Genomic DNA, 26827 nt, shown 5'->3' with positions numbered 1-26827 from the left:
GCCGCCGCCGCCGCCGTGCCCAGCGCGGGGCCAGCGGCAGCCGGCGGCCGTGAGGCTCCCGCCGCCGCCGCGCCATGGGCCGCCTCGCCGCCGCCGCCGCTGCCATGTCGGCCGCCTTCCTGAGCCCCAGCCTTGCCTTCAGCTCCCACTTCGACCCCGGTGAGTGCCGCAGCCCCCGACGAGCCCCCCGCGCCCCCGCCGCCGCCCTCGGGGGTCCCTCCCCGGCAGCCCCCCCCCCCCCCCCCGGGCTTCGGCACCGGCCGCCCGCCCCGGGGCACCGCGCCGCGGGGGAGGTGTCCCCTCGCCCCCGTGGCCCTGAAATGTCACTTTCGGGGGGGTGGGCGGCCGACCCCCCTTTGCCGCGGCGGCGGGACCGCTGCCGCAGCCCGGCGGCATTTTGTCCCCCCGGGCTGGAGCGTGCGGAGGAATCCCGGGGGCTGCGCTGCCTCCGAAGGCTGGAAATGGGATAAAAGCGGCGGGGATAATGGTGATGGGGAGAGGGCGGAAGGGGGTGCCCGGGGCTGAGCCCCCAGCTGCCTGGGATGCCTGCTTGCCCGCCGGCTGGTGGTGGCCCCTTGGGCTAGGAGAGCCGGGGGGCTCGGTGGGGGGCCGGGGGCCGGGGAGCGGGAGTTTTGGGGTGCAGGCGGTTACGTAAGGCGCCGTGCTACGGCCTCGTCCGCGCCGCAGCTGCAGGGAGATGCTGCAGACGCGGGAGCAGAGCAGGGGCTGGCTTTTGTGTGGTGCGTGTTTTGGGGCTGCCGCAGCAGCAGCAGCCTCCCCCTCTCTCCTCTTCTCTCCTCTCCTCTCCGCCTTGGCTCCTCGGCTGCCCACCGCCGGCAGCCGCCTCTTGCCTCGCCTCCCTCCCTCCGGCTGCGGCGATGGCACCCGCTCCGGGGACCCCTGGCATGTGGGACCCGCTGCCCGCGGGGACGTCCGGCAGGGTTGGCAGCGCGCTCGGCACTGGCTCTTTGTTTACCAAACCGGGGAAAACGCGTGTCAGGGTCCGGCAGCCAAGCAGCGGTGCCGCGGCTCCCGCACCTCTCCCGTCGCCTCCTCCATCACCGCCAAGGAGGAGAAGCATTGCCCGTGCCGGAGGCTCTGGCTGTTGGTGCCGGGCTCCTGGTCCCTCCGTCCTTCCCCGCACGCCTGGCCCTGGCGGCTGCGGACGGTCTGAGTCCGTGGAGGGATTTGAAAATGAGCCAACGCCAGGACTCACCAAACCGCGTCCCCGTTGCCGGAGACTTTGTTCCCAGCCCGCTCGGCATTGATTTCCGTTCAGGAGGAAACCTCTTTATTTGCATCTTAAATGTGGTAGCGCTGGGAACGGAGCCGTGTTTACTGTCCTCAGCCTCCGGTGTGATTTTTCTCTGGGTTTTTGTGAGGCGCCCCATTTGCCACGCTAATCCCGTCAAACCTGGGGATTTGCGGGGCACGTTTGATTTAAAAATCCTTCTGTGAGGAGGTTTCCATCGCTGCCCATCGCCGTGCTGCCACGCAGCCGGGCCCGAGGCTCGGCCACTGCCGTGCGGCTGCCGCCCACGGGCACTGGCAGGGAGAGGAATTAAAGGGGGGAACAAACCATATTCTCTGTTTCATGGCTTTGTTGATTTTGCCCGTTTGGCAGCACCTCCTGCCTGTGCGCTGTCACCGGCTGCCCACGCCAGCCTGATTTCCCCAGGGTTTGCTTGTGCCGGCGTGGAAGAGGAGGAAGGGCTTTGCGAGGCTCGGTGGCACGTTGGCACCGTGGCCAGGGAACGGGAGAGCCACGGGGGGCTCCGGCTCCACGAGGGGAGGGGAGCAGAGACGCTGCCAGCCCTGTGTCCCTGCATCCCTGTGGGAGCGATGGTGGGAAGCCGCAGCCGCCGGAGCCGGGCTGTGGGCTGAGCTGGCCACGGGGACCCGTGGCAGCGGTGTCACCTGGGATGGAGGTGCCGAAGGGATGTGCCAACCGCAGCAGCCCATCTCCCGCCTCAGTTGCTGTTTTTGGTGAGGCTGCTCGGCTCAGCCATCAGATGTGCCCGCACCGGCATGCACCGCTTGGGGGATGCGCTTGCTGCCGGCGCCGGGGGCTCCGGGGAGGGGTCCCAGCCCAGCGGCCTTGTGGTTCCCGTCTTGCTTCGCCCATCCGCAGGCCAGACCCGGAGATGCTCCCGTGTGGTGCACGGAGCACCAGAGCACCATCAGACCACCGACCGCCCCGCCGGTGAGAGGCACCGTCATGCTGCCTCCCCCGAGCCTGGAGCCCCCATCCCCTGGGCATCCCGTGGGAATTGGGTGCCCGCTCCCTGCCCTGGAAGCGCTGTGACCTGCGACAGCGCGGACGAGCAGGCGCCATGTGGAGGCACCGGGCAGAAGTGCCACGTCCCCTGTGTCACCTGAGTGGGCAGCGCTTTGCTTTGGGGTCAACGTCGTCCCATCCTCTCGCAGTGAAGCCGATGGCAGCTGCTCGGGGACACGGGGATGTCTCACCCCGCTGCCTGCCCTGCCCGCTCCCAGCCTGCACTTCCCCATCTCAGACCCAGGAGCGCGTTTTGAAATCGTGAGAAACATCCTCTCTCCCCCACCTGTTTCTTCTTCCTCTTTTTTTCCTCCCCGCTGCTGCCCCGGCCCTTCTCCCCATCCCGTGGCACCCAGCGAAGTGTCACCAGCTGCCGGTGGCTGCGGTGTCACCGCTCCCTGCTCCGGTTGTGGGACCCTGTGTGTTTGGAGGGGTTCATGTGCCAGGGCTCAAGGCCCTGGGGAGGGATGGGGGGGCTGAGGCTGAGGGAGGGTGAGGAGTCTCTCCAGCCCCGTGTTTTTGGTCCCGGCTGGCACATGCTGCCATCCTCTGCCCCAGGCCACGCGGCAGCAACAGCTCGGCGAGTGCTGGTGCCCTGCGTCCGGCATCACCGCCCACTCCTGGCACAGGGATGGGAAAGGACTTGGGGCACCGGGGTGGCAAAGGGGCCGTAGCACCCGGGAGGACCCTGGCAGCCCAAAGCCAGGGCTGGGCACCCCGCATGCTCCCACCCTGCTGCCAGCCGTGCCGCTGGCTGCCGGCGATGCCGGGGGAGGACAGGAAGAAGGTGCTGCTGGGGCTGGATGCAAAGGGGGGATTTGGGGCAGGGAGGTGGGAGCTTTTTGGGTGGGGGATGAAGGTGGCGGCTGTGGGGTGGCGTGATGCCCTGCGCAGCCGGGGCAGCACCGTAGCTGGTGTCCCCCCTCACCAAAGGGGTGGTGCGTGGAGGTGTCTGTCTGTCCGGCAGCAGGTGCCGGCACAAGGGCAGGGGGGTGAGTCGTGGTGCCTGCGGGGTTGCCGGGGGTGGGCAGCAGCGGCGGGGTGGCGTGTGGCAAGCCCCCGGCCCCGGTACAGCCTGGCAGCTGGGCTGCCGCGGGAAATGGCGTTGGCGCAGCGCTGCAGTGCAGCAGGGCAGCTGGGTCCCGCTCAGCGGGGGGGACGGATCCAGGCAGCCGGCAGCGCCGCTCCCCCGGGGGTGCCGCTGTGCTCCCCCCTGCTCCCCTCCTTCCCTCCCTCCGCGTGTCGCTCCCTCCCCGCTCCCCCGCCCCGAGCACACGGGCGATTGCGTTCTGGATGGCGATACGGATCCCTGTCAAAGCCAATTAGGAGAAATTAATACACCGGGGTTGAAAGGGCTCCGTGCTCCTGGGGGGGGGTGTGTGGGCTGTGACTCACGGGCTCCCTGCCCAGCGCTCCGTGGGACACCATGTGCTGGAGCGGCCCACGGGCTCTGCCCGCCCCGATGCTGTGTATTCCCGGCTGGAGCAGGGCTCCGGCGCCCGTCTCACCGTGCCGCACAGCCTGCCCGGCCCGAGCCTCGCCATGCTGGCAGCATTGGGGGATGTGGGGCAGAGCTGGCACCGCCAAGGTGCTGCCCATCCCAGGGCTGCGCCGTGCCCCTGCACGCATGGCCGCATCCTTCCCCTGGCACCAGGGGTCTGCTTTTACCTGGGGGGGGCTGCATCCAGCCAGGGGGGCTACATTTAGCCATGGGCCTGCCCAATCTGCAGCCAGGGCAGGAGAGTGGGCGACTCGCCCTTCCCAGGTTTTTCCTTGCTCCTGTTACGCCGCTTCGCCATCCCGGTGATTCCCTGGGGCTGGAAAATTCCCGCCAGGTCAGGCAGCTCCTGTGCTCGGGTCAAAGGGGCTGTTGGGCCACTCTCGTCCCGCGGCTGAGCCTGTTTCTGCCCCGTGTCGCATCGACCCGGCGAGCGCGGAGGTGCTGGGGTGGAGGGATGGGCATCCCATCCCGGCCGTGCCCTGCAGCCCCTCGGGGGCTCTGCCTGTCTCCGGCTGCTCCTGCCCTGGCAAACACCCCGGAATGTCCCTGGTGGGGCCCGTCAGGGTGGGCTGAGCCAGAGGGACCGTGTGGGGACATGGCACGGGACAGCGGGCTGGGGCAGCCATGAGGAGGGTGACGGTGCTGGCAAGGAGAGGAGCCGAGCCGTGCTGACTCAGCGTGACCGGTGGCAGGAAAATAAATCTCCTCTGGGCATTAATCCCCCTGACAGCCCGGGGAAGCGGCGGCGGAGCGTGCTGCGTGGCCGTCTTAGGGCAATTACTGCCATAATATCGTTTGCCATGGGCTGAGCTCTGAGATCCAGCCCAGCCTGCCCTAATGGCCGGGGACACGGGGGGGACGAGCAGCACCCTGGGGTGCTCCAGAGCTGGTGCATGGCTCATGGTGGTGCGCAGGGCTGGTCGAGGGACGGAGGGGACGCAGGGCTGGTGGGTGTGCAAGGGCTCAGCACCGGAGGAAGGGGGAGCAGATCCAGGATTTCCTGCAGAGCCATCGTCCCCCGTCCCGGGACAGAGGCAGCGAGTGTCGGGGGGGGGTCCCCGCTTCCCGTCCCTTCCCTTCCCATCCCAGCCACGGATGGCATCCTCCTCCGCAGCCTGGTGCCAGCAGCCATGTTAAAGCAGTTTGTTTTAATTACTGGAGCGAAGGAAAATTCCAGAGTAGGCAAACGCAATAAATGAAGCAGCGCTGCCCGCCTGGCTGGGCAGGGGCCGGCTCTCCCATGGGTGCTCCCAGGTTTCCGTCCCGGCTGTGCCGGGGTGTCCTGCTGCCGGGCCACCGCATCAGCCTCCACGGCCCTTCATCTTCCCCCAATACCTGCGAGGTTGGGGGCTCCCCCCCGGTGCTCGCCCGCTCCGCAGCTGCGGTGGCTGCGCCCCAGGTGGGTGTTTGGGAGCAGGAATGGGACCTGCTCCCACCCTCTGGCCATCCCCACCGCCATCGATACGGCAAAGTAAGGGGTTTTGTGGGCTCCCCGCTCTGTGTTCCCATGCGCGTGGGTGATTTGGGTGCCGTGGGGCTGGCTGGGAGCCGGCGTGGTGCAGAGGGGTGCCAGGCTGGCTGGTGCCCAGCATCCCCCCCAGTTCATGCCCCGAGCATCCTTGACGCTGAGCCCCGCTCCGTGCCGTGGGCTGGAGCAGCCGCGGTCTGGGCTGTGCCAGGGCTGCGGTGAGGGACGCCCTGAGAGCTGCCCGGGAGCGGGGGGGTCTCCCAGCGCCCACCCGGCTGATGCCCATGGAGCATCCCCCTGCCCGCTCTCGCCCGCCTCCTGCGCGGGGCCCTGCTCCTCCGCTGTGGAGCCGAAGCGTCTCGTTTCATAACGCCGACGAGCATTTCTGATAAAAATAGGCTGCCCCGCTCCACGCTGCCTCTCTCACGCCGTTACGTAAACGCTGCCTCGTCTCGGCCGATGCCGCACGCTGACGGCGGTGGGACCGCGGTGCCGGGCTCCTCGGCAGCCCCAGCTGCTGGCACCCATCCCGTCACGGGGCTGGCGGGGCCCTTGGGGTGGACGCTCCCCCCCGCCTTCCCCAGGCACGAGGGGCCGAGGTCGCTCCTTGTCCCTCGGGGGGGACGAGGATTTGCCGCGATGCAGCCGTAGCATCCCTGCCGGCGTGGGAGGCTTCACAGCACCCGCTTCAGACCCGAGGCAAGACGATTTGGTTTAAATAATCAATTGAGTCTTGCTTGGCATGCTTTTTTGTGTAGTATTATTTTCTCAGAAAATGGAGAAAGTTGATGGTGGCTGGGCTGTGTCGGCTGGAAACCCGGCTCTGCAGCAGGGCAGGCTTTGATGGAGGAACTCGATTTTTTTTTAATTTTTTTTTTTTTGTTTCTAATCAGGCTGACACGGTTGGTGTGCGCGCAACAATGATGCGGCTTGGCCTGTACTTATTACAGGCCTAATTTTTATTTCATCACGTTAGAAAATGATGGATGATCTTTTTTTTTTTTTTTATTTTCCATCTAATTATTTTTTTACTGCTAATTCATCCCAAGATGATAAAACCAGAATTAAGAGGCAAGAATCAATCCTTTTAAAATACTTCTGCGTTGGTTAAATAAGCCCACATTAAAAGATACATAAGGAGAGCAGATTAACAAGGCGTGCCTTGCATTTAAAATTAACCGATCTATTAATCACCGGAGAGGTTGCCCAAATGGCTCTGGCTGTTTCTGGTGGGAGAAGGTCTCCAGGGCTGGGGGGTGCAGGGGGCTGTTTCCTCACGCCCCAGCCGCTGCGAGGGGATGTGCGGCTCCCACGGCGTCTCAGCAGAGGATGCTGCGGGTACCGGCTCCATGCTGGGCTCCCGGGTGGCACCGGGGGGTAGTGCCAGCCCCGACCCTGCTCCCCGTTCCTGGCTGCTCCCGTGGAAGGAGGGATCCGGGCTCAGGGAGGCAGCAGCCGGAGCCATCCTGCTTTTTCCCTGGTGCCTCAGTTTCCCTCCGGAGCTGCAGACAGGCTGCGAGGAGCAGCCTCGCCGTTGCATGCTAAATGGCAGCGGATGGTTTCGTGCCGCCTGGGTGCGTGTGGGTGAGCAGAGCGCTCGGCCTGTGGGGTGTAAAATTGCTTTCCTGGAAGCTGCCCATGGACCTGGGGATTAACGCGTTACCGGGGCTGTGGCTGTGCTGGGAAAGCTGCCGGGGCAGGGCAGCGTTGAGCCCGTGCCTGGAGGTGCCCAAGGGGCCTGCGCGTTCGGATCCTGCCCTGCTCCCTGCCCTGCTCCCTGCCCGAATCCTGCCCTGCTCCCTGCCCGAATCCTGCCCAGCTCCCTGCCCGAATCCTGCCCGAATCCTCCTCTGCTCCCTGCCCGAATCCTGCCCTGCTCCCTGCCCAGCTCCCTGCCTAAATCCTGCTCTGCTCCCTGCCCGAATCCTGCCCAAATCCTGCCCTGCTCCCTGCCCAAATTCTGCCCTGCTTCCTAATGAAATCCAGCCTCTCCCGGCTGGGCACCTGCTGCAGGGTGCTGCAGCCTGGCGCAGGGGGTGCACGCTGGGGTGCAGGGCCCGGCAGGTTCGTGGGGTGGGGTGGGGTGGGAGCCGTGGGTGGGGGGGCGAAGGGGCAGGGGGAGATGCGCAGCCCCTGCCCCCGATGCGCTGGAGCATCCCTCGCCTCCCGACGCCCCTCACCGCGCCGTGCGGCCCCGGGGGCAGCCACCCTCTGTGCATTACCGATGGGGAAACTGAGGCAGGGGCCCGTGGCGTGCAGCAGGTCCTGCAGCGAGAGGCCAGGCGGGCGCAGGGGGGTCTCGCCGTGCCGTACCCCGCGCCCCACGGCTCCGGCCTGTGTCCTGCCCGCTGGGGGCGGGCGCTGAGCGGCCCCCGCCGTGCCCGGGCGCTGGGCAGGAGGCGGCCGCCGCTCGGCCGTGGCGGGTGCCGGGAGCCCCGCGCTGCCGGCGGGCGCTGCGGGAGCCCCGGGCTCGTCCCTTCCGCACACGTCAGCCGCCGCCGGCGGGCCCCGCGCTGCGCCGGGAACGGCGGCCGCAGCATCGCCCATGGCCGGCGGGGCGGCCGCGGGCACCCGGCGAACGTGAGTCAGCAAAGGGACGGGCTGAGCTCGGCGGCCGCAGCGTCGGGAACCCCCCCCCGGGGACCCCCCCACCCCGCCCTGCCCCGGGACCCCCCCCGCCTTTTCCCGCCCCCGTCAGGGACCGGCGTTCGGGGCTGGGACCGGGGCTGGGCGGGCACCGCCGAAGGCTGGGGGGGTCGGGCAGTGCTGGGCAGGGTCTGTCTGCGGCAGGGGATGCGGGGGCAGCTCCGGGGGGGTGGGAGGGCAGTGCGTGGTCCTGCTGCACCCTCATACACCCCCATACACCCCACTGCATCCCTCTGCAGCCTCATACAACCCACTGCATCCCCCTGCACCCCGCTGCACCCTGATACGCCCCATTGCACCCCGCTGCATCCCGCTGCACCCCACTGCACCTGACTGCACCCTGATGCGCCCCACTGCATCCCTCTGCACCCCGCTACACCCCGCTGCATCCTGCTGCACCCATGTACATCCCACTGCATGCACCCCTCTGCATCCCGCTGCACCCCACTGCACCCCACAGGGCTGGCCGGGGCGAGGGGTCGGTGTTGCCTGGCTTGCACGCAGCCGCCGGCGTGTGCCTGGCCCGCTGCCGGGTGGGTCACTGGCCGGGGCCAGCCCTGGGTGCTGCCTGAGTGATGCAGCAGTGTCTGCTGGCCAGGCTGGGGGATGCACCGAGCTGGCCGTTCTCAGCCTGACCCCCGTGGCGATGGGGGGAGCACTGCAGAGCAGCAGCTGGAAGAGTCCCATGGGACCCCTATGGCTTGGGGGGGTGGGCAGGGTTGTGGCGGTGCCGGGCAGGGCTGTGTATGGGTCCCTGCCCTCCTGGGGTGGTGAACCCCCCCCATCTGTCCTATCCTGGCGCCTGTGCCAGCGTGGTGTGCAGGGCTTGGCCGTGGGGTGCTGCCCCCCCCAGCACTGCCACCGTGCTGCCTGCACCCACCTGCACCTCGGCTCAGGCCGGCTCTGAGCACCCTGGCCTTAACCCGGAGGCCATCGCGGCGGGCGGGCGTCCGAGCAGGCTGCCAGGGAGCGGCTCAGGGCTGGCACCGGGTGCCAGGGCAGGAGGAGGGCATGGAGCTGGTACCAGGGGACCCTGCTCCTGGGAGAGCGGGGGGCAGAGCCTCAGGGTGGGGTGCAGTATGCCATGGGACCCCCGGCTTCTCTTGAGAGCCCTGGGGTCCCTCGCACCGCATGCGGCCGGCCCTGCACCTCGGTGCTCCCTGTGCCCCAGTGTTCCTTGTGTCCCGGTGCTCCCTGTGTCCTGGTGCTCCGACAGCTGTTGCTGCAGGTGCATTCAGCCTGTTTTTTGGGAGCATTCAGCCTCGGAAATGATGCCACATTTCCCATCGCCATACCAAACGCCTGTGCTGTGTTATGGGGAAGGGCAGGACTTGCTTGCCCGGGCAGCTGGATGGTGGTGGTGGGTCGTGGTGGTGGTGCCCCTGCCCCGCTGCGGTGCCCTGCCCGGGCTGGGCTGGTCACGGCTCCCAGCTGGCTGGTTGTACAGGTGGGGAAACTGAGGCAGGACCAGCCAGAGCTCACAGGCCCCTTGGTTTGGAGAGTGGTTCATTTGCAAAGCTGCAGTTCCCGGTGGCCAAGGGGCAGCTCAGCTGACGGTCCCCGTTGGAAAGGCTTCTGTTGCCGCGCTCTGCTCCCCGTCGGCGTTCAAAAGGCTCTTTTCAGTGAGTCATTTTCTCTCTTGCTGTCCCACTATCCAGGGAAAATGGTGACATTCGCGGTACAAAGTGTGTTCACCATGGAAACCATCTGAAAGGAGGGGGAACGCCAACCCTCCGCTCCTCCCAGGTTCGGCTTTGCATCCACGAGCCTTAGAAGATGGCTCTGGAGCTCCTTCGCAGGCACCGGCAAAGAGTTTGGTGTGGCCTGGGCTGTGCCGGAGCAGGGGGGCCGGTGCATCCCCTGACCACTGTGCCAGGAGCCAGGGTGCTCCGTGCCGGGCAGTGCCTGGGAGCAGCCATGCGCTGCTGGGTCCCGCGGGGGTGGCAGGACCTTCCCCCAGCCCCTCTGTGCCCTTCAGGGGCCGTTCTCAAGGACACACGGGAGCTGGCAGCGCGGTGTTGAGCCCCGGCGTGGGCGGCAGTGGAGGGGCAGCGCGGTCAGGGTGCAGGGCTGGTGATGGGGTGATGCACCACGGTCCGTGCGCGGGAGCCGTGTGTGTGCCATGAGCATCCCGGAGGGGCTCGGCACCGTGCTCTGTGCTGTGGGGAGAGACCGCGGCGCTGGACGGGGGTTTGGGCCGGGGGGTTATGGCTGGCACCTGTCCCAGCCCCGATGTCCCGTGGGGAGGGCATCATGCCGGGCACCGTGGGGCTGCATGTGGGTCCCCGGCGAGGCCGGCTCCGCTGGCAGCACCGTGGCCTTCCGGCTTCCTCCCACCACAATTGCGCCGGTTGTTTGGGCAGGCTCTGGGCAGAATAGTAATGTGGCAGCTGCAGCCGGCGGTAGGGGCCTGGCAGGGACTGGCAGCTGATCCCCAGCCGCCACCGTGCTCCCTGCCACCACGAGGGGACAGGCAGCCATGGCGCAGGCTGGAGCGGGGCGACGGGTGCCGGATTTGGGGTGTGCTGGTGCCTGGAGGGTGCGGTGCCCAGCTGGGAGCAGCAGCAGCAGCCCCATCCCTATGCCCGGTGGCCCCGGCTCCGGAGCCGTTGTGGGGCTGGGGGCAGGAGCTGCGGTTTCGCAGCGGTACTTGCAGGCGGGACGGCGCGGGGCAGGGCCAGGGCTGTCGGTGTCGGCGGGAGCAGGACCGGGGGGCTCCCGCAGCGCTGGGGGATCCCTGGGGGATCTCATCTCTGAGCTCCGCGGACGGGATGGGGCAGGAGCTGGCTCTGCCCAGGCACTGGGGACCAGCTTCCCGTCATCCCGGCTCCCGCAGGCGCAGCATCCGTACCTGCCGGAGGGCAAAGCTGGGGGCCAGGGCTCTGCTGGGCGGGGGTACCTGGGAGCCCCAGCCAGTACAGCCCCCCTCCACGGGGTGTCATTGCCACCCTGCATCTGTGGGGACTCGGCCCCCCGTCCCCCCCCACCACTGGCTGCTGGCAGGGTCCTGCGTCGGCTCTGGGGTCCCTCCTGGGCTCCCCACCCATCTTGGCTGCGAGCTGAGCCAGCAAAGGGGGCACAGTGGTGTTGAGACCCCTGCTCCCCCTGAGTGCTCCCCACCCAAGTCCCAATGTGCCCCCGCATGCTGTGACCCCCACCCGGGCAGGACCCCCCCGCTGCATCCTCATCCCTCCCCGGACCCCCTGCCCTGAGCCCGAGCCCCTCCTGTCCCTGCAGACGGCACCCCCCTTAGCGAGCTCTCCTGGTCCTCCTCGCTGGCCGTCGTGGCTGTTTCCTTCTCGGGGCTCTTCACCTTCATCTTCCTCATGTTGGCCTGCCTGTGCTGCAAGAAGGGGGACATTGGCTTCAAGGTGAGCTGGGGACACGGTGGGTGGGGGTCTCCCCAGGCCGGACTTGCCCTGGGACTTGGCGGGGCTTCTCCCTGGGAGCCCAGTGAAGGATGGGGGTGCCCGGCGGATCCGGGTGCAGGATGTGTCCCCGGCTCAGGATAGCATTGCTCAGGGGGAGCTCAGCCCCCTGCCTGCACCCCAGGGTGCTGCCAGGGCTCAGCATCACTCTGGGACGTATCCTGACCCAGCCAGGATTCCCCACTCTGCACAGAGCCGGGATGCTGTGGGGCTCAGCATCATTGTGGGGCATATCCTGACCCAGCCAAGCTCCTTATTCTGCAGAGATGGGATGCTGTGGGACTCAGCATCACTGTGAGACATATCCTGACCCAGCCAAGCTCCTTGCTCTGCAGAGCACGGACGCTGCAGGGCTCAGCATCACTGGGGGTCATATCCTGACCCATCTGGCCTCCCAGCTCTGCACAGCCTGGATGCTGCAGTGCTCAGCATCTCTGCGGGCCGTATCCTGACCCATCCTGGCTCCCGTCTCTGTGCGGGGCCAGGTCACGGCATGGTTAAGGGCCGCGGCGGTCCCACCCGCACGCCCCCGGGGGTGGGAGGCACCCTGACCTCACAGGCACAGAATGTGCCGAGAAACGGTTTTTCCCTAATTGCTGGGATTTTTGTGGAGGCTTGTGGCGCCCGCGGCGGGAGGGGGGTCAGGCAGGGAGGGGGACACGCCGGGCTGTTGTGTAACGGGTCCCACACCGGCCGCAGCACCTCGCCACGCTGGAGGGGAACAATGAGCCCACGCCTGCCCCCGCACGCGTTATATAGGGGTGCACGGCCGGGGCCGGCTGCTGCCCGTGTGCGCTGGGCCGCGGCGCGTGGCTCCGGTGGGGTTGGCAGCACCATGAGGCAGGGCTGGGCAGGGCACCATGCTCACCATCGCCTACCTGCTCGCCCGGGCGGCTTTCAGGAGCTGGGGGCTGTCCGGGCGGCGCAGCCAGGTAACAGGATGGGGTGCCAGGGCGGTGGGGAGTGGGTGCCTGCCCCAGGGTCATCCTGGGGAGGGGGGGGGGGTTGGTCTGCTGTCAGGGTGCAGGCAGGGCTGTGCGGCGGGAGGGTGTGATACCGGGGTCCCCCCGGGGTGAGCGGGGCGGCGGGCAGAGGGGGTGTGCGGGGCGGGCTGCTGGCAGCGCGGAACCCACGGGGTCAGTTCTCTCTGCTCGGGGTGTGCCCCCCCACGCGCCCCCCGGCCCAGGAGTTTGAGAACGCCGAGGGGGACGACTACGTGACGGAGCTCTCGGCCCAGGGCTCGCCCGCCCCCCAGCATGGCCCCGAGGTCTACGTGCTGCCCCTCACCAAGGTCTCCTTGCCCATGGCCAAGCAGCCGGGGCGCTCAGGTAAGCCGGGGTGATGGTCCATGCGGGACCCCTGAGCACCATGGGTGGGGGTCCCACATCTCCGGGCTGGGGCGGGGGGCGGGTGAGGATGGTGGGTCCCGCCTGCTAAGGAGGGATGGCCCCAGCAGAGCCCCAGTTCTGGCAGGAGCAGCTCCTGGGCAGGGGACAGGCAGCTGAGGTCCCTGGGGAGCGCTGCCACCGTCCCTCTGCGCAAGGGTCCCTGGTGGCCTGTCCCCAACCCTGAGCACGGCACCGCCGGGGTGGGACGGGACACGGGCGCCCCAAACTGTGACACCCATGAGCCCCAGTCTCGCATAAACAAGCCGGTGAGTGGGAGAGGAATGTGGGGGGTGCCCGGCCGCGGCCCCCCACCTCCCACCCGCCCAGCATCGCTCCCCGGCCCAGAGAATGGCAGCAGTGTGGCGGGGCTGGCGCGGCGCGGGGCGGCGCAGCCCAACAATGGCCCCATTGCTGCCCTCCCTTGGCATGGGCGCCCGAGGGGCAGGACCTGCGCTGGGGGGGGCCGGGAAGGGGCTAAATGCCAGAGCTCCCACTGGGTTCGGCTTTGCTCTCCCTGGTCCCCGAGGAGGAGAAGGGACAGGGAGCCAGCTTGCTGCTGCCACCTGATTTGGGGATACCCCATGTCCCCCAACCGGCATGGCTGCAGGAGGATGCTTGGACAGGAGGATGCACCTGCAGGGTGCCTGGGGATGGCTGCAGTGGGGGCTGCTCCGGAGCCCCCCGGGGAAGAGCAAGGCCTGGCACTGGGTGGCACGGTGGGGATGCAGGGGCTGGGTGGGGACCGGGGGGTAACGCGGGCGGGCGGGCAGGAGGGCGCGCGGGCAGCGGGATGTGCTCTGTTACAGTGCAGCTCCTCAAGTCGGCGGACCTGGGGCGGCAGAGCCTGCTCTACCTGAAGGAGATCGGGCACGGCTGGTTCGGCAAGGTGAGCGGCAGGTCCCCCAGCGACGCCCCGGTGGGATGCTGGTGGCGGGGACCGGGCTGTGCGAGGGCTTGGGGCGAGGATGGGGCGCATGGTGAGGATGGAGGGGACGAGCCTGTCCCTCGCCCCAGGTGTTCCTGGGGGAGGTGAACTCGGGCATCAGCAGCACCCAGGTGGTGGTGAAGGAGCTGAAGGCGAGCGCCAGCGTGCAGGACCAGATGCAGTTCCTGGAGGAAGCGCAGCCCTACAGGTACGTCTGGGGTCCCTCTGCGGTGCTGCTGCTGCCGGGAGCGGGGATGCTGTTGGACGGTGCTCGGTCGCCTCCATACCATGTTCGGCTGCCGGGCAGAGCCATGGCTGCCCCGTGGAGGTGCCCGGCCGAGCTCTCCGGGCAGCATGGCTCTGTCCCGGCCCCATCACCCGTCTGCCTGGGGCTCATTGCGGCAGGACACGGGCCGTGCCGGGAGCCGCTGGCCATGGCGCGGGGGCAGCGGGCTGCGGTGAGGTCATGGGCAGAGCGGGGCCGAGGGTGGGGGGGGGCGCGGAGCTTCTCCCTGCCCAAGCAGAGCCGAACAAGTGTCCCTTTGTGGCGTGTCCCGGGGTGCTGGGACGTGCTGGTACCCGCTCCCAGCAGCCCCCGCGCTGGCCCCCAGCGCAGCGGCAGGAGGCAGGGAGATGGTTCCCAGGGGGCTGCCACCGTTCCCCTGTCCTGGCCAGCGCGATGCCGACGTGCCCCCATTGCTCTGCCCCGCACAGGGCCCTCCAGCACACCAACCTGCTGCAGTGCCTGGCCCAGTGCGCCGAGGTCACCCCGTACCTTCTGGTGATGGAGTTCTGCCCGCTGGTGAGTCCCCCATGTCCCCTGCACCCCAGGGTGCTGCCGTGGGGTCGGGCTGTGAGCTCTGGCCGCGCGGTACCGCGAGGGGACGGCGGGGCTGCAGGCAGGGCAGGGTGCACGGCAGCGCTGTGTCCTGCTGGGCATGGCAGAGCCCCTTGGCTCGCCAGGGAGGGTGACGGTGGCACTGCCCTGCAGGGTGACCTGAAGGGGTACCTGCGGAGCTGTCGGGGGGCCGAGGCCATGACCCCGGACCCGCTGACCCTGCAGAGGATGGCGTGCGAGGTGGCCTGCGGCGTCCTGCACCTGCACAGGAACAACTACATCCACAGGTAGGCTGGCCTGGTGCACTGGGCGGGGGGAATCAGGGTGTCCAGCAGCAAGAAGACCCCAGGACGCCGGCGTTCCCGCCCCACTGCTGCTTCTCCTGCCCAACAATATCCTGGTGCTGAGTGAGTTGCAGATGGAGACTCCAGCATCAGTGATTTTGTTGAGGAGGGGGTGCACTGCCATCGGGGGCCACCGGACCTTCCCCACCCGAGCCAGGCTCTGCCGGTGGGTGCCCACGAGGGTGCCCAGTGCTGTGGTCGGGGGGACATGGGGTCCCTGGCTGTACCGGAGAGGGACTTTCCTACGGGCGTGCCGGCCTCGGTGGGCTCTGTCCCGTCTGTGCAACCCCTCTGGGGCTGGAGCAGCCGCTCGGGAACCCGGCCCCGAGCCAGGGCTCACATTGCCTGGGGACACCCGCTTTCTGCTTGGCTCAGCGTGTGATGGATGGACGGATGGATGGACGGAAGCGCAGCTGGAGCTGCGCAGGCATTCCTGCTGTGCATTTGGTGGCTGGTTATCGGCACGCCCAGCGTTCGGCAGCGAGACCGCTGGCCCTGCCGCTGCGCAGCGTCCCGCTCCCACCGCCAGCCGCGGCACTGCCCGGGGGGGGCGGTCCCCGAGCACAGACCCTTGGCCCCTGGGCAGTGGGTGTCCCCCTGCCCACCGCGGCAGCGGTGACAGCAGCAGAGCGGGGTTTGCTTTGGCAGCGACCTGGCCCTGCGGAACTGCCTGCTCACCGCAGACCTGACCGTCAAGATCGGAGACTATGGGCTCTCGCACTGCAAGTACAAAGTAAGGCTGGTTGGGGGGAGGAGGGGGCTGGGGGCTGCACGTCGGGACCCCACGGTACATACACATACACGCACACACTCTGCACCAAGCCCTGCACCCCACCCCCCCCACCCCACGCACGCATCTCCCCTCCCCAGCGGTGCCATGGCAGCCCCCCGGCCCCTGGGCTTTGCTGGGGCAGTGGGGGGGGGGTGCTGTCCCGCAGACCACCCTGCGAGGGACTGTCTGTGCCCCAGGACTGGGCTGGCCCCCCAGGCTTGGCCTCCCCAGGCCGACAGCTCCCCCTGAGCATGAAGCAGGGGGTTTGCTCCCCCCGAGTGCCCTGGCCCCCTGCCCAGCGAGGCGCGATGCAGCCGGGGCTCCCCGTTACTGCCCGGGCTGGCCCGGACATGCCGCTCTGCCAGGGCCAGGTCCCTGCAGGCAGCTGCCTGCACGTTGGCGTGGGGGCTGTCTGTGCGTCCTGCCTGCTCGCAGGGAGGCTGGGGGAGGCTGTGGGGCTGGAGGGGGCTCAGGATGGGGAGATGGGGGAAGCGGGCGGAAGGATGCACTGGGAGGTAGAAAGGAGAGACGGGTACGGGAGGAGCGGAGGACGGGGCTGGGGGCTTGGGCAGAGGGAGCAGAGCACGTGCCGGAGGGGGGGATCGGGGACTTGGGGTGCAGCAATGGGGTGGCTGGGGAGGGCAGGGGGGGTGGTGGGGCCGGGGACAGCTTTTGCTGCGGTGCGGCCAGTCCCTTACGTGTAGGTTTGACGTTCTCTTCTCGTACTGACCCTGCATACTTGGCAGGACGACTACTTCGTGACGGCCGACCAGCTGTGGGTGCCGCTGCGCTGGATCGCACCCGAGCTCATCGACGAAGTGCACGGCAACCTGCTCATCGTGGACCAGACCAAGTCCAGCAATGTCTGGTGAGCAGGGGCTGGGGGGCACAGGGGGGCTGCTGCCCAGGTGGGGGTGCAGAGGGAGGAGTCTGCGATCAGCAGGATGCAGCAGGGTGGATCGTTTTTGGGGCCGCTGGCCAGTAGCGGGGTTGGGGTCTCCCCATGCCCCCCCCAGCATCCCACCCTGCCCGCAGGTCGCTGGGCGTCACCATCTGGGAGCTGTTTGAGCTGGGCAGCCAGCCCTACGACCACTACTCCGACCGGCAAGTGCTCGCCTACGCCATCAAGGAGCAGCAGCTCAAGCTGCCCAAGCCCCAGCTGAAGCTGTCGCTGTCGGAGCGCTGGTGAGGACCCGGGCCGGGCTGCGGCCGCATCCTGCCCCTTCCCTCTCCCTGTCCCCAGGCGGGTGGGGGGCCGGGGCTGACCCCCGCCCCTCGCCGCGGCAGGTACGAGGTGATGCAGTTCTGCTGGCTGCAGCCGGAGCAGCGCCCGACGGCGGAGGAGGTGCACCTCCTGCTCTCCTACCTCTGCGCCAAGGGGGCGACGGAGGCAGAGGAAGAGTTCGAGAAGCGCTGGAACTCCATGAAGCCCAACGGCAGCGCCAGCGCCAGCCACCACGGTGCCGAGCTCTCCTCCTTCCCGCTGCTGGAGCAGTTCTCGGCCGACGGCTTCCCCTCGGACGGGGACGACATCCTCACCGTCATGGAGACCAGCCACGGCCTCAATTTCGAGTACAAGTGGGAGCACACCAAGACAGAGCACTTCCAGGCGCCCCTGGGGTCCCTGAGCCCCAGCAGTGCCGCCCGCTACCACGACCTCTACTACCCGGCCACAACCACGGGGCACCTGAGCCTGGGGGTCTCACCCTCCTGCTACGAGTGCAAGCCACCGGGCTGCCCTGGCTTGCCGGCACCCAGCGTGGTGCCCATCCTGGGCGCCCACAGCCCCTCGCTTGGCAGCGAGTACTACATCCGCATCGAGGGGCCCGGGGAGGGCAGCGCTGAGCTGGACTACGCCATGTGCGCCTACAGCCCCGCGGGCGAGCGGGGGTCCCCGCGCCCCCCGTCCTGCTGGAGAGCACAGGGTGCCCGCAACGGCAGCACCTACGACTCCGACAGCAGCCCCACCGTCTCCCTCAGCATGGAGCCGCTTCTGGGCCACGCGCCGGCGGGCGAGGGCTCCTGGGAATGCGCCGAGTACTACCCCTACCCCTGCCAGGGGCAGGAGCCGCGGGGCTACGAGCCATCCCCTAGCCACGGGGCCGAGGGCTACCTGCTGGAGGAGGAGCCCCCCCAGCCGGGCAGCCAGGACTGGCCCGTCCCTGGTTTCCAGCCCAGCATCTTCGCCGACCCGCTGGGCGTCTCCCCGTCGGTGAACTGCGCCTACAGCCCCCGGGGGTACGGGGAGCCGCGGGCAGCCCCGCCGGGCGGGTGGCCGCCAGGGCAGAGCGGGGCCCGGCCGGACTGCGTGGCGCTGGAGCTGGGTGAGGACAGCCCCCCCGGAGCCCCCCGCCCGCAGGGTGCGAGCCCCCCAGCTCAGCGGCACCCCTGGGCCTCCAACAGCTCCTCCAACAACAACATCGGCAGCGGCAGCCCCGTGGCCCGTGAGCCCCCGGCCGGCGACAGCTGGTGCTACCGCCGCATGATCACCTTCCGCGGGCTGATGGCCAAGCCGCTGGGCACCGTGCCACGCGGCCAGCCCCAGCTTGGGGGGTCCCCGCCGGGCCACGACTTCCGCCACCCGCGGCAGGATCAGGCCCCCGGCACCGCCGGCGGCTCCTCCTCCCCGTGCCGCTCGCCCTCCCCGCGGCGTCAGGCCTGGCACAGCCGTGACTCATCAACCTCCGGCCGCTCGCAGGCAGCAGCGCTGGCTGGCAGCCCTGCCACGCCGTGGGGCCCCAGCACGGCCCTGCCAGCCGGAGCGGGGGCCCAGCACGATGCCTGCCCGGACGAGAGCGTGGAGGGGAGCAGCCCTGCCCGCAGCCCGCTGCCCAACGCCGCGGCTGCACCGGGGACGGGGGAAGCCACCCCCATGGCCAGCACCGCCACTGCGAACCCTGACCCCCCCGCGGAGCCCGGCGTAGATGGCGCCCAGCCTGCGCCGGAGGCCTCCGAGGCAGCCGCGCCGGTGCCCGGGGAGGCTGTCGCTGAGAGCGGTGCGTGTGCTGCCGGCGATGCGGACCGGACACCGGACAAGACCTTCTCCAGCGCCAGCTTCCCCAGCGTGGACGAGGGGAGCGATGAGGACACGGCGGAGCTGACCTCTGGCGTCTTCACCGACTTCTCCGGGGACTACACAGAGCGGGTGGAGACGGCCCCGGCGTTCAAGTCCCTGCAGAAGCAGGTGGGGACACCGGACTCCCTGGAGTCGCTGGACATCCCCTCCACAGCCAGCTCCTGCGAGGTCTTCAGCCCCACTGCCTTCATCCCCGCCGGCCAGCCCAAGGCGCTTGACAGCGGCTACGACACCGAGAACAACGAGTCCCCCGAGTTTGTCCTCAAAGAGCCCCACGAGCCCCGAGAGCCGGAGGCATTCAGCCAGCTGGGGAAGCCGCCCCCGGGGCTGCCGGGGGGTGACAGTGAGGGTCCGGCACCCGAAACACGGCTCTCCACCTCCCTTGGGGCTGAACTGCACAGCCTGGCCGAGAAGAACCCCTACCGCGACTCTGCCTACTTTTCTGACTACGACGCCGAGGCCGAGCGTGGCCCCAAGGATGAGGAGGACAGCGATGGGTCCCGGACCCCGGAGGCAGAGGAGGGTCCCCGACCCCCCACGCAGGACCTGGAGCAAGCCTCCACGCCGGGAGAGGACCCTCTGCATCCCCCGGGGGCACCCGGCAGCCCCCCAGCAGCGCCTGGCGTTGCGGTGGCAGCGGACACGCCGGTGCCGGGGGATTTAGTGGGGGACTGGCGGGGGGCAGAGGCGGGGAACACGCCGGCCCCCACGGCGCCTGGCACCGAGCAGCGACCCGCCGGCACGGGGCTGGTGCCGGGCAGCTCCCCGCGCCCCGATGCAGATGCCTGTCCGCCGGGCTCTGTGCCACCCAAGACTTTCTTCTTGACCCCGGTGCTGGTGAGCCCCGGGGAGTCGGCGCCCATCGGAGGGACCCGTGTGCCCGAGGGTGTCCCCGGACTTGGGGAAGCTGCTGCTGGGGGCGAACAGACTGTGCCCCCCGCGCCGGGACTTGGGGAGCCGGGGCTGCCACCAGAGGGGACTGGGGTGGGTGATGCGCCCGGGGGTCCCAGCACGCTGCTACCGGGGAGTGAGTCACCTCCGGGCCTCTCCCCGCTCCCGTCCCCCCGGGAGCCGCGGCCGGCCGCCCCTGAGCGCCGTGAGGAGCCCGAGGAGGAGGAGGAGGACACGGAGGACAGCGATGAGTCGGACGAGGAGCTGCGCTGCTACAACATCCAGGAGCAAAGCGAGGAGAGTGAGGAGGAGCCGGCGGCTGTGCCCATCGTGGTGGCCGAGAGCCAGAGCAGCAGGAACCTGCGCAGTCTCCTCAAGATGCCCAGCCTGCTCTCCGAGGCCTTCTGCGAGGACCTGGAGCGCAAGAAGAAGGCTGTCTCCTTCTACGATGACGTTACCATCTACCTCTTCGACCAGGTGGGTGGCCATAGGGTGGGCAGAGGTGGGCTCTGGGCACGGCCCCGGGGTGTTTTAGGATGCCGGGGACTGGTGGGAGCCACCTCCAGGCATGGCTCCACCAAAGGTCCCTTCCCGCCTGTCCTCCTTGCGCAGGAAAGCCCCACACGGGAGCTGGCTGAGCAGAGCTTCCCGGAGCCACCCCAGCCTTCGGGGCAGCCCCCCGCTAGCGGCAGCCCCCCCAGCCCAGCGGACAGGCTGGGCGCCTCGGATGACTCCTCAGACGGCAACGCCTCGGAAGAGAGTAAGGGTCTGGGGGGGTTATGGGGGGCCACGGCGGGACAGGCTGGGGTGACCCCCACAGTGGGCTCAGCCTCCTCGCTCCATGTTGCAGGTGGTGGCTTTGAGTGGGACGACGACTTTCCGCTCATGCCGGTGAAGCCGTCCCTAGTGGCCTCGCTGACGGGGACACCGGCAGAGCCCGACCCGGCCGTGCCTGTGCTGCCCGCGCTGGTGCCGGCGCAGAAGCAGGTGCTGCCCATCCAGTTCTCCCGGTTCACGGTTTCACCCGCCCCGGTGTCCCGGTTCTCCATCACCCACGTCTCCGACTCGGACATGGACTCCATAGGAGGTGAGTCCCGGGTTCCCCTGCCATCCCGGCGGGTCCATCCCCCGGTGCCAGCCGCCGTGGGAGGCTGTGGGAGCATGTGGGACACCTTGCCCTTGTGCCCCACGGGATGGTCCCCCTTCCAAAGGGCCGGGTGTCCGGCGGGAGCGCTGGCAACCCCCTCACACCACATCTCCGCTCGTTGCAGGCAGCAGCGAAGACGGTGACCGGGAGTGAGCCATCCGGGACGCCGGCCGGGCATCGTCCCGGCACCGGCGTGGCAGAGGACGGCGGGGCCGGGAGCGGGGGCTGGCCGTGGGCTGCCAGACCGCGCTCCGGATTTTTTTAGGCAGATTTTTATCGGAAGGAGCTCGTTTGCTGCTGCGAGCGGGAGCGGGGCCGGCGCGGGCTGGGGCCAGGCGGTGGGTGACGGCCGTGCGTGTGTGTGTGTGTGCGGGTGGCTGTGTGTGCGCGTGTATGGATAGACACATATATATATATAGACATATATATATATATATAAAAAAATTATAGCATTTAAAGGGTAGTGCCCTGACCTTGCTAACATTTGCAGAGTGTCCCCCCCCCCTCCCAGTGACGTCCCCCCCACCTTGGCTTCTTGCCCATGTGTGCTCCCCGAGGTGGTGTTTGTCCCCCCAACCCCCTGTGCTGTCCCCCCCCCGACCCTGGGCTGTGCACCTTGCTGCCGGCAGCCCCACACGGAGGCTTGGCCGCCCCACGTCACCCCGAGTGCGCCCGCTCCCCACGGCTCTCGTGCCTCCGCGCCTGGGGGGGCAGCACGGCTTGGCGGTGGGGGGGTGGGGCGGGGAGCTCCCCCCTCCCTGGCTTTTTGGGGATCAGTCCCTGCCCGGCGAGGGACCCCGAGGGCTGGTGGGACCCCTGCCCCGCTGCAGCGGGGAGCGGCATGGGGAGAGCTGAGGGGGGGGTCCCAGCTGCCCCCATGCAGGGCAGCCCCCAGGAACCCACTGACCGGACTATTTTTGTATTTAAAGAAAAGGATTAAAAAAAAAAAAAAAACAAACCCCAAACCCACCCTAAAAAAACAAAACTTGCTCTCGACTGAACCCACATTGATGCGATTTTAAGTTATTGCTGCCAAAGAGACATAATGAGTCGGGGGGGGGGGGGGCGGGGGGGAAGGTGCTCGCGGTTCTTCGTTGGGTTTTTTTTTGTTTGTTTGTGTTTTTTTTTGTTGTTGTTTTTTTTTTTTTTTTAATTCATTTGAGGCTTAGGATAATTGTGCAATTCCAGCTTCCAGAAGGAAATGGAAGTAAGCGGAGCTGAGCGAAACCTTGAAATCAGGGCTGGTTCCTTTTGGGGTCTATAGACCAAACCCTGAGGTGAGAAATGCCACCCACCCCCCCGCCGCCAGACCCTCCCCTGGCCCCCCTTGCCCCCAGCCCCATGTCCCACAGCCCTGGCTGGCTCCTGCCGCCCGTGCACGTGTGGCGAGGGCACACGTCCTCGTACACGGACACACACGCACGGACACACACGCACACGCACATGCACCCATGTGGGACCGGGCTGGTGCCGGGGCAGGGGGGGGCGGTTTCTGCTCCCCGCTGGGGCACGGTGCCGCAGGATGAGCCCGTCCCCATCCCGGCACAGCTCCGGCACCGCCGCGCTGCCGGGGCCCAGTCTGGTGCCAGGCGCAGGCATCCATGTCCTCACCCACCCAGCTGAGTCCCTCTGAGTCGTCCTGGGTGCCCCCCCCCTCCAGGGGACAGCCAGGGTCCCGGAGCTGGGGGTGGGGGTGTCCCCAGCTTCATCCCCAAAATCCAGAGCGGCTGTGCCTGCCCCGAACCCCCCCAGCAGCCAGTCGCTGATTGCAGTTATTGCTTTATTTAAGTGTTTTATTTAAGCTGCAACCTGGCTTGTAAACCACCCCCCCCCGCCATGTCCCCCTGTCCCTGACCCTGTCACACACACACACACACACACACCCCCACACACCCACCCCCCCGCACTGCCCCTGCAAGCTCGTTGCTGACACGGGGTGCAGCACCCCTGGGCGGTGGGGGTGTGTGTGTGGGGGGTGCACCCTGTGCAGGAGCGGGCTGTGCCCGAGGGGGTGCCCTTCCCGCAACCCCCCCCCACCCCCACCCCCCAACCCGCCCCCCCAGCTTTCCGCCACATTGCGGGGGTGCTTCGCTCAGCGTTGTTGGGGGGGGGGGAGGGAGACGGTTCTCGCCCCCTTCCCCAGGCGCCTCCCCCGCTCCCCCCTCGCACCCAGGGCGGTGGGATGCTGGTCCTGTCCCCCCCCCACCCCCGCCAGCCGCCGGGTTTGGTCTATGGCGCCGCAGGTCCCTGCCTCTGGAGGGCAGCATGAGGACAGAGCTGTGTCTTGGATTATTATTTTTTTTTTTTTTTTTTTAATAGAAAGGCTAATTATTACATTGTCTATATTTTATCAATACGGGTCATAACTGCTGTATTTTTTATCAGTGCTGATTTCCATACAGCTCCCAGCATGTGTGTCAAAATATCATCGGGCCAATAATAAAGTTTTTAAAATATCTTAAGCCGTTTCTCGCCCAGCTCATTGCCCGGCAGCTGCCAGCGTCAGCCCGGGCTGGGACTGGGACTGGGACTGGGGGCTCGGGCCGGAGACCAGCGACGCTCCGGGGCCAGGCCATGCCTCCGGCCAAGGAACACACTGGGGCTGGGAGGGGTTTTGGGGGTGGGGGCAGATTTTATTGTGCATAAATTACTTTTTCTCATTAAAAAAATTATTCCAGGTTACATCTTGCAGGTGCCACCAAGCCAGAAGGTGCAGCGAAGCCTCGGGGGCTGGCTGGAGCCCGGGGTGGCTGCCCGAGGGTCCTGGGCTGGGCGGGGGGGGCGGCAGCCCCTGGGCATGGGGCTGGAAGAGGACAATGCTGGTCCGGTGGCTGAGGGGACGCCAGGCTTGCCTCCACCCCAGGCTGTGACGCCCGCAGCCCTCTCCCACCCCCAGCGGAGCGCTTCCCTTCGCCCCTGCCCTGTCTGGATGCCCCCCATCCATCTGCTCCAGCCCCGGAGAGAAGGAAGCGGCACGTCGAGCAGAGACCCCCAACCCCTGCGCGCAACCAGGGCGGTTGCAGGAGAAGCCGCTTTCCTATGGCGGAGCCACAAAAACCATCGGCGGGGCCACTGCAGCGATGAGCATCTGACGGGGACAGAGCCCTGCCTGCACGGAGCCCACCGGCAGCGACCCCCGTGCCCAGGGCTCGGAGCGCAGCAAGACACCCGCTGGACAGGCTGCGGTGCACTAGCCATTAAACCGTGCAAAATGACAAATACAATGGAAAAGGCGAAAGCTCCCAGGGCGCTGCACCCCACGCTGCCTGCCATGCAACCGCTCACCCACGGGAGAGGCAGTTCCTGCCCCAAAAACCCCTTCTCCCCGTGTCCATAGCAGGGGTGCGACCGGCAGCAGCCGGGAGCTGCAGGAACGGCCCAGGAGCCGGCTCGCTCTGGGGCACAAACCCCGACAATAAGTTTAGCAAGTGTATATATTTATATTTATCTCTATCTATCTCTTTCTCTCATGCAGCCCTAGTAATAGAGGAAGAGCAAGCAGCCAAGCAAGAGGTCTGGACTGGAGAGCCTGTCTGAGGGGAGCCCCCCCTTCAACCGCTGGGCACCCCAAGGCACGCTTAAACAGAGCCCTCGCCTCCAAAAGTGTGTTTTCTAGCTTATATTTTACAGCAGTACCGTAATACCCTACTATGTACAGAGACCCGGCCCTGCAGGAGCTCTGGGAGCGGAGCCGTCCCCGTCCCCGCGGGGGCTGCAGTGCCGGCATCCCACTGCCTCCAGCCCAGGGTGGGCGGCCGGGGTCTCGCAGGAGCCTGGGAGCTGCCTACAGCTCCCAGCACCCCCATGGCTCGCACGGGCGATCTGGGCTACCCTGCCTGTCCCAGGGGTCCCTCCCGGCCGGGCAGGGGGCAGTGGGGGGAGTGTCTCCCCTCTGCCATTGCCGTCCCACCCCGTGCGAGCCGCTGGAGAGCCGTTTTCCAGCCGAGGCCGTTCTCCCAACCCTGGCGAGCTGCTGCTAAGCCTAGAAGCAAACCCGGCTATGGGACACGCTGGGAGCACGCAGGGGACTGCCATCGCACTAGTTCTGTGCGGGCACAGGAGAGGTGATGGGGCAGCGGTGTGACCCTCTGCCACCCAGGGGAATGAGCTGGGTCTAGAGAAGTGAGAACTAGGGCACTAGCTTTAGCCTTTGGCTTTCGAAGTAGCAGGATTAAATAAACTTCGCCTAAAAATGAAGTCCTGGAAAGCTGGACATGCAGCGGCGAGGAGGAGGAGGCGGCGAGCGCCGCGCGGCACGGCGGGCACCGGGGGTCCCGGATCAGCTGATGAGCGGAGCCGAGCGGTCGTTCGTCACTGTTGGCTTCAGCTGGACGTTGGCAAAGGGGTTTCTGCAGAGAAAGAGGAAGGCAGAGTTCAGCAGGAGGGATGGCGGCAGCGGGGCCGGCGAGGACAGGGCACCGGCACAGTGAGCAGCCACCGGGCGGGACCCCCAAAAGCTTTTGCTGCAGAGCCAGGGAAGCTCCGCCGGCTGCCACCAGCCCCGTCCCCTCCACCCGCCCGGGGTCAGCAGCATTTGGGAAGGGGTTAAAGCTGGAAATGCTCTGCCCTAGGGCCGAGCTGCCCCCCCACTCCTCTGCTTCTTTCTCAGTTACAGCCGTGGTGGATGTAAGAGAGGAGCCGGCGCGTGGGATGTTCTCCCACCTCGCCTTCCAGCAGGCCTAAAGCTGGGGCTGCCAAAGTGGGTGGGGGGGGGCCAGGGATGGAGAAGCTGCTCCAGTCCCCCAGGCTGGGCTCGAGCCGTTACCACACACAGGAGCACCCCGAGATCGCCCGGCTCCGCACCGTGCCGCTGCGGGGGAACGGGGGGGCTATGGCTCCCTGCCTGCCAGGGGATGCGTGGGGCCCCCCCCGGCCAAGAGCAGAGCTTGCAGCTCCGTGTTGGCTGGGGATCCTTTAAAGCAGCTGAATACCCGAGAGGCAGAGTGTGGGGAGAGGAAGGGCGCCCGGAGGAGCTTGGCAGGGCCCCGAGCCCCAGCAGAGCCCAGCTCCCGGCAGCCCGGCCCAGCGAGCCGACGGGCTGACCCGGGCTTTTACCTACCTGGGGTGTCCCCAGTGCTGTCCCACTGCCACCAGCGATGGCAGTGCTTCCCGTGGCCAGCCCATTGCTGTGCACAGCGTCTGCAAATGCGCAGCCCTGGCATGCACAGGTCCTGCGGCCGGGACGGGGGACAAGGGCTGCTGTGACACGGGGAGCACCCTCACCTGCCTCGAGGAGGTCCCCCCCGTCCCCTGCTGGCAGGACGGGCAGGATGTATCACCCGGGGGGGGGGTGCAGGCAGCCATGGGGACACCACTGACTGCCCATGGTGCACAGCCACCCTGGGCTACCCAGAGCCAAATGGGTCAAGCCTGGACCGGGCACAGCAGCCAAGGGAGCCGCAGAGCCCCCCTGCAGCCCCTGCCCACCCTGCACCCCCCGTCCCCCACCTCTCCTGCCTGCAGCCCCCCACAGCCCCTGGCTCTCCTGCCTGCCGCCAGCCCCTCCTCTGCCCCAGCCCTCCCCCAGGGAGCTGCACGAACCCTCTCCTTCCTGCAAACGGAGGCAATGGCCGTGCGGCTGCGGCAGCGAGCCCCACTCGGCCCCGGCGCTGCCACATCCCCGCACGCCGGGTCCCACGGCTGGGCCACCGGCAGGTCACCCCCACGGGTACAGCCCTGCCATCCCCAGATATGGGGCGCCTGTAACATATTACCAAGAGAAACATGACCGTGGGGTTAACCCACTCTAGGAGCGGCCCTGGTTACCAGCTACCTCTGCCTGGACGCCGGCAGCTTTGGGACACCCCCAGCCACCTCCCGTGGGGCAGGAGGAAGGGGCTCAGTCCCCCTGGGAAGGACACTCGCTGCCTCCACTGTCCCCTGCCATCCCTCACCTCTCCACGTGCGCTCTCGCTTTCCTCAAAAGATAAATAGCTTTTGCTTAAAAATAGGGTAATTAATTTCCCACCTAATTAATGCAGATTCTTAGATCACTTTTCCTCCCAGGATGCCAAAATAGATTCTCAGGACTGGAGGGAGAGGAAAGGTTGCTTTGATGAGTCACCAGGGGTTATTATTTAACTATTTTTGTTCTGGCAGAGGAGAGCCATTGGGACGGCAGCCTG

General features: G+C 67.7%; 2 protein-coding genes across 13 annotated transcripts in view; one reads left to right on the top strand and one right to left on the bottom strand.

Annotated features, from left to right (window-relative positions):
* On the top strand, window positions 1-21997 carry AATK (apoptosis associated tyrosine kinase). Of its 7 annotated transcripts, XR_012589981.1 has the most exons (15): window positions 1-159; window positions 11131-11264; window positions 12463-12649; window positions 13516-13595; window positions 13724-13842; window positions 14349-14436; window positions 14626-14759; window positions 15465-15549; window positions 16317-16456; window positions 16624-16773; window positions 16876-20032; window positions 20168-20315; window positions 20406-20642; window positions 20827-21040; window positions 21891-21997. XR_012589981.1 is itself a non-coding variant. In XM_074608125.1 (14 exons), the coding sequence occupies exons 1-14, from the start codon at window positions 75-77 to the stop codon at window positions 20853-20855; spliced, it is 4710 nt and encodes a 1569-aa protein (XP_074464226.1). In that variant the 5' UTR covers window positions 1-74; the 3' UTR covers window positions 20856-21997. The 7 variants fall into 7 exon arrangements, 6 of the variants coding, with proteins under 6 accessions (XP_074464226.1, XP_074464225.1, XP_074464224.1 ...); XM_074608125.1 differs by having other exon boundaries at window positions 12508-12649; window positions 16335-16456; window positions 20827-21997; XM_074608124.1 differs by having other exon boundaries at window positions 12508-12649; window positions 20827-21997.
* Window positions 21822-26827, bottom strand: part of BAIAP2 (BAR/IMD domain containing adaptor protein 2) — a 49115-nt gene continuing 44109 nt past the window's right edge. For all 6 annotated transcript variants that reach the window (XM_074608136.1, XM_074608135.1, XM_074608132.1 and 3 more), the window contains one exon: window positions 21822-25051. In XM_074608136.1, the coding sequence (XP_074464237.1) occupies window positions 25026-25051 (26 nt within the window). In that variant the 3' untranslated portion in view covers window positions 21822-25025. The remainder of the gene's footprint in view (window positions 25052-26827) is intronic.

This window comes from Larus michahellis, chromosome 14, assembly GCF_964199755.1.
Source record: "Larus michahellis chromosome 14, bLarMic1.1, whole genome shotgun sequence".
NCBI classification, from domain to species: domain Eukaryota; kingdom Metazoa; phylum Chordata; class Aves; order Charadriiformes; family Laridae; genus Larus; species Larus michahellis.
This window is presented reverse-complemented; position numbering and strand designations above follow the sequence as displayed.

What these genes read in the sequence shown, in the direction of transcription:
- AATK (XM_074608122.1), top strand. Translation starts at nt 75, where the DNA reads ATGGGCCGCCTCGCCGCCGCCGCCGCTGCCATGTCGGCCGCCTTCCTG. An exon ending in TGATGGAGTTCTGCCCGCTG is followed by an intron (nt 14,437 to 14,625) that starts GTGAGTCCCCCA and finishes ACTGCCCTGCAG; the next exon opens with GGTGACCTGAAGGGGTACCT. An exon ending in ACCAAGTCCAGCAATGTCTG is followed by an intron (nt 16,457 to 16,623) that starts GTGAGCAGGGGC and finishes CCCTGCCCGCAG; the next exon opens with GTCGCTGGGCGTCACCATCT.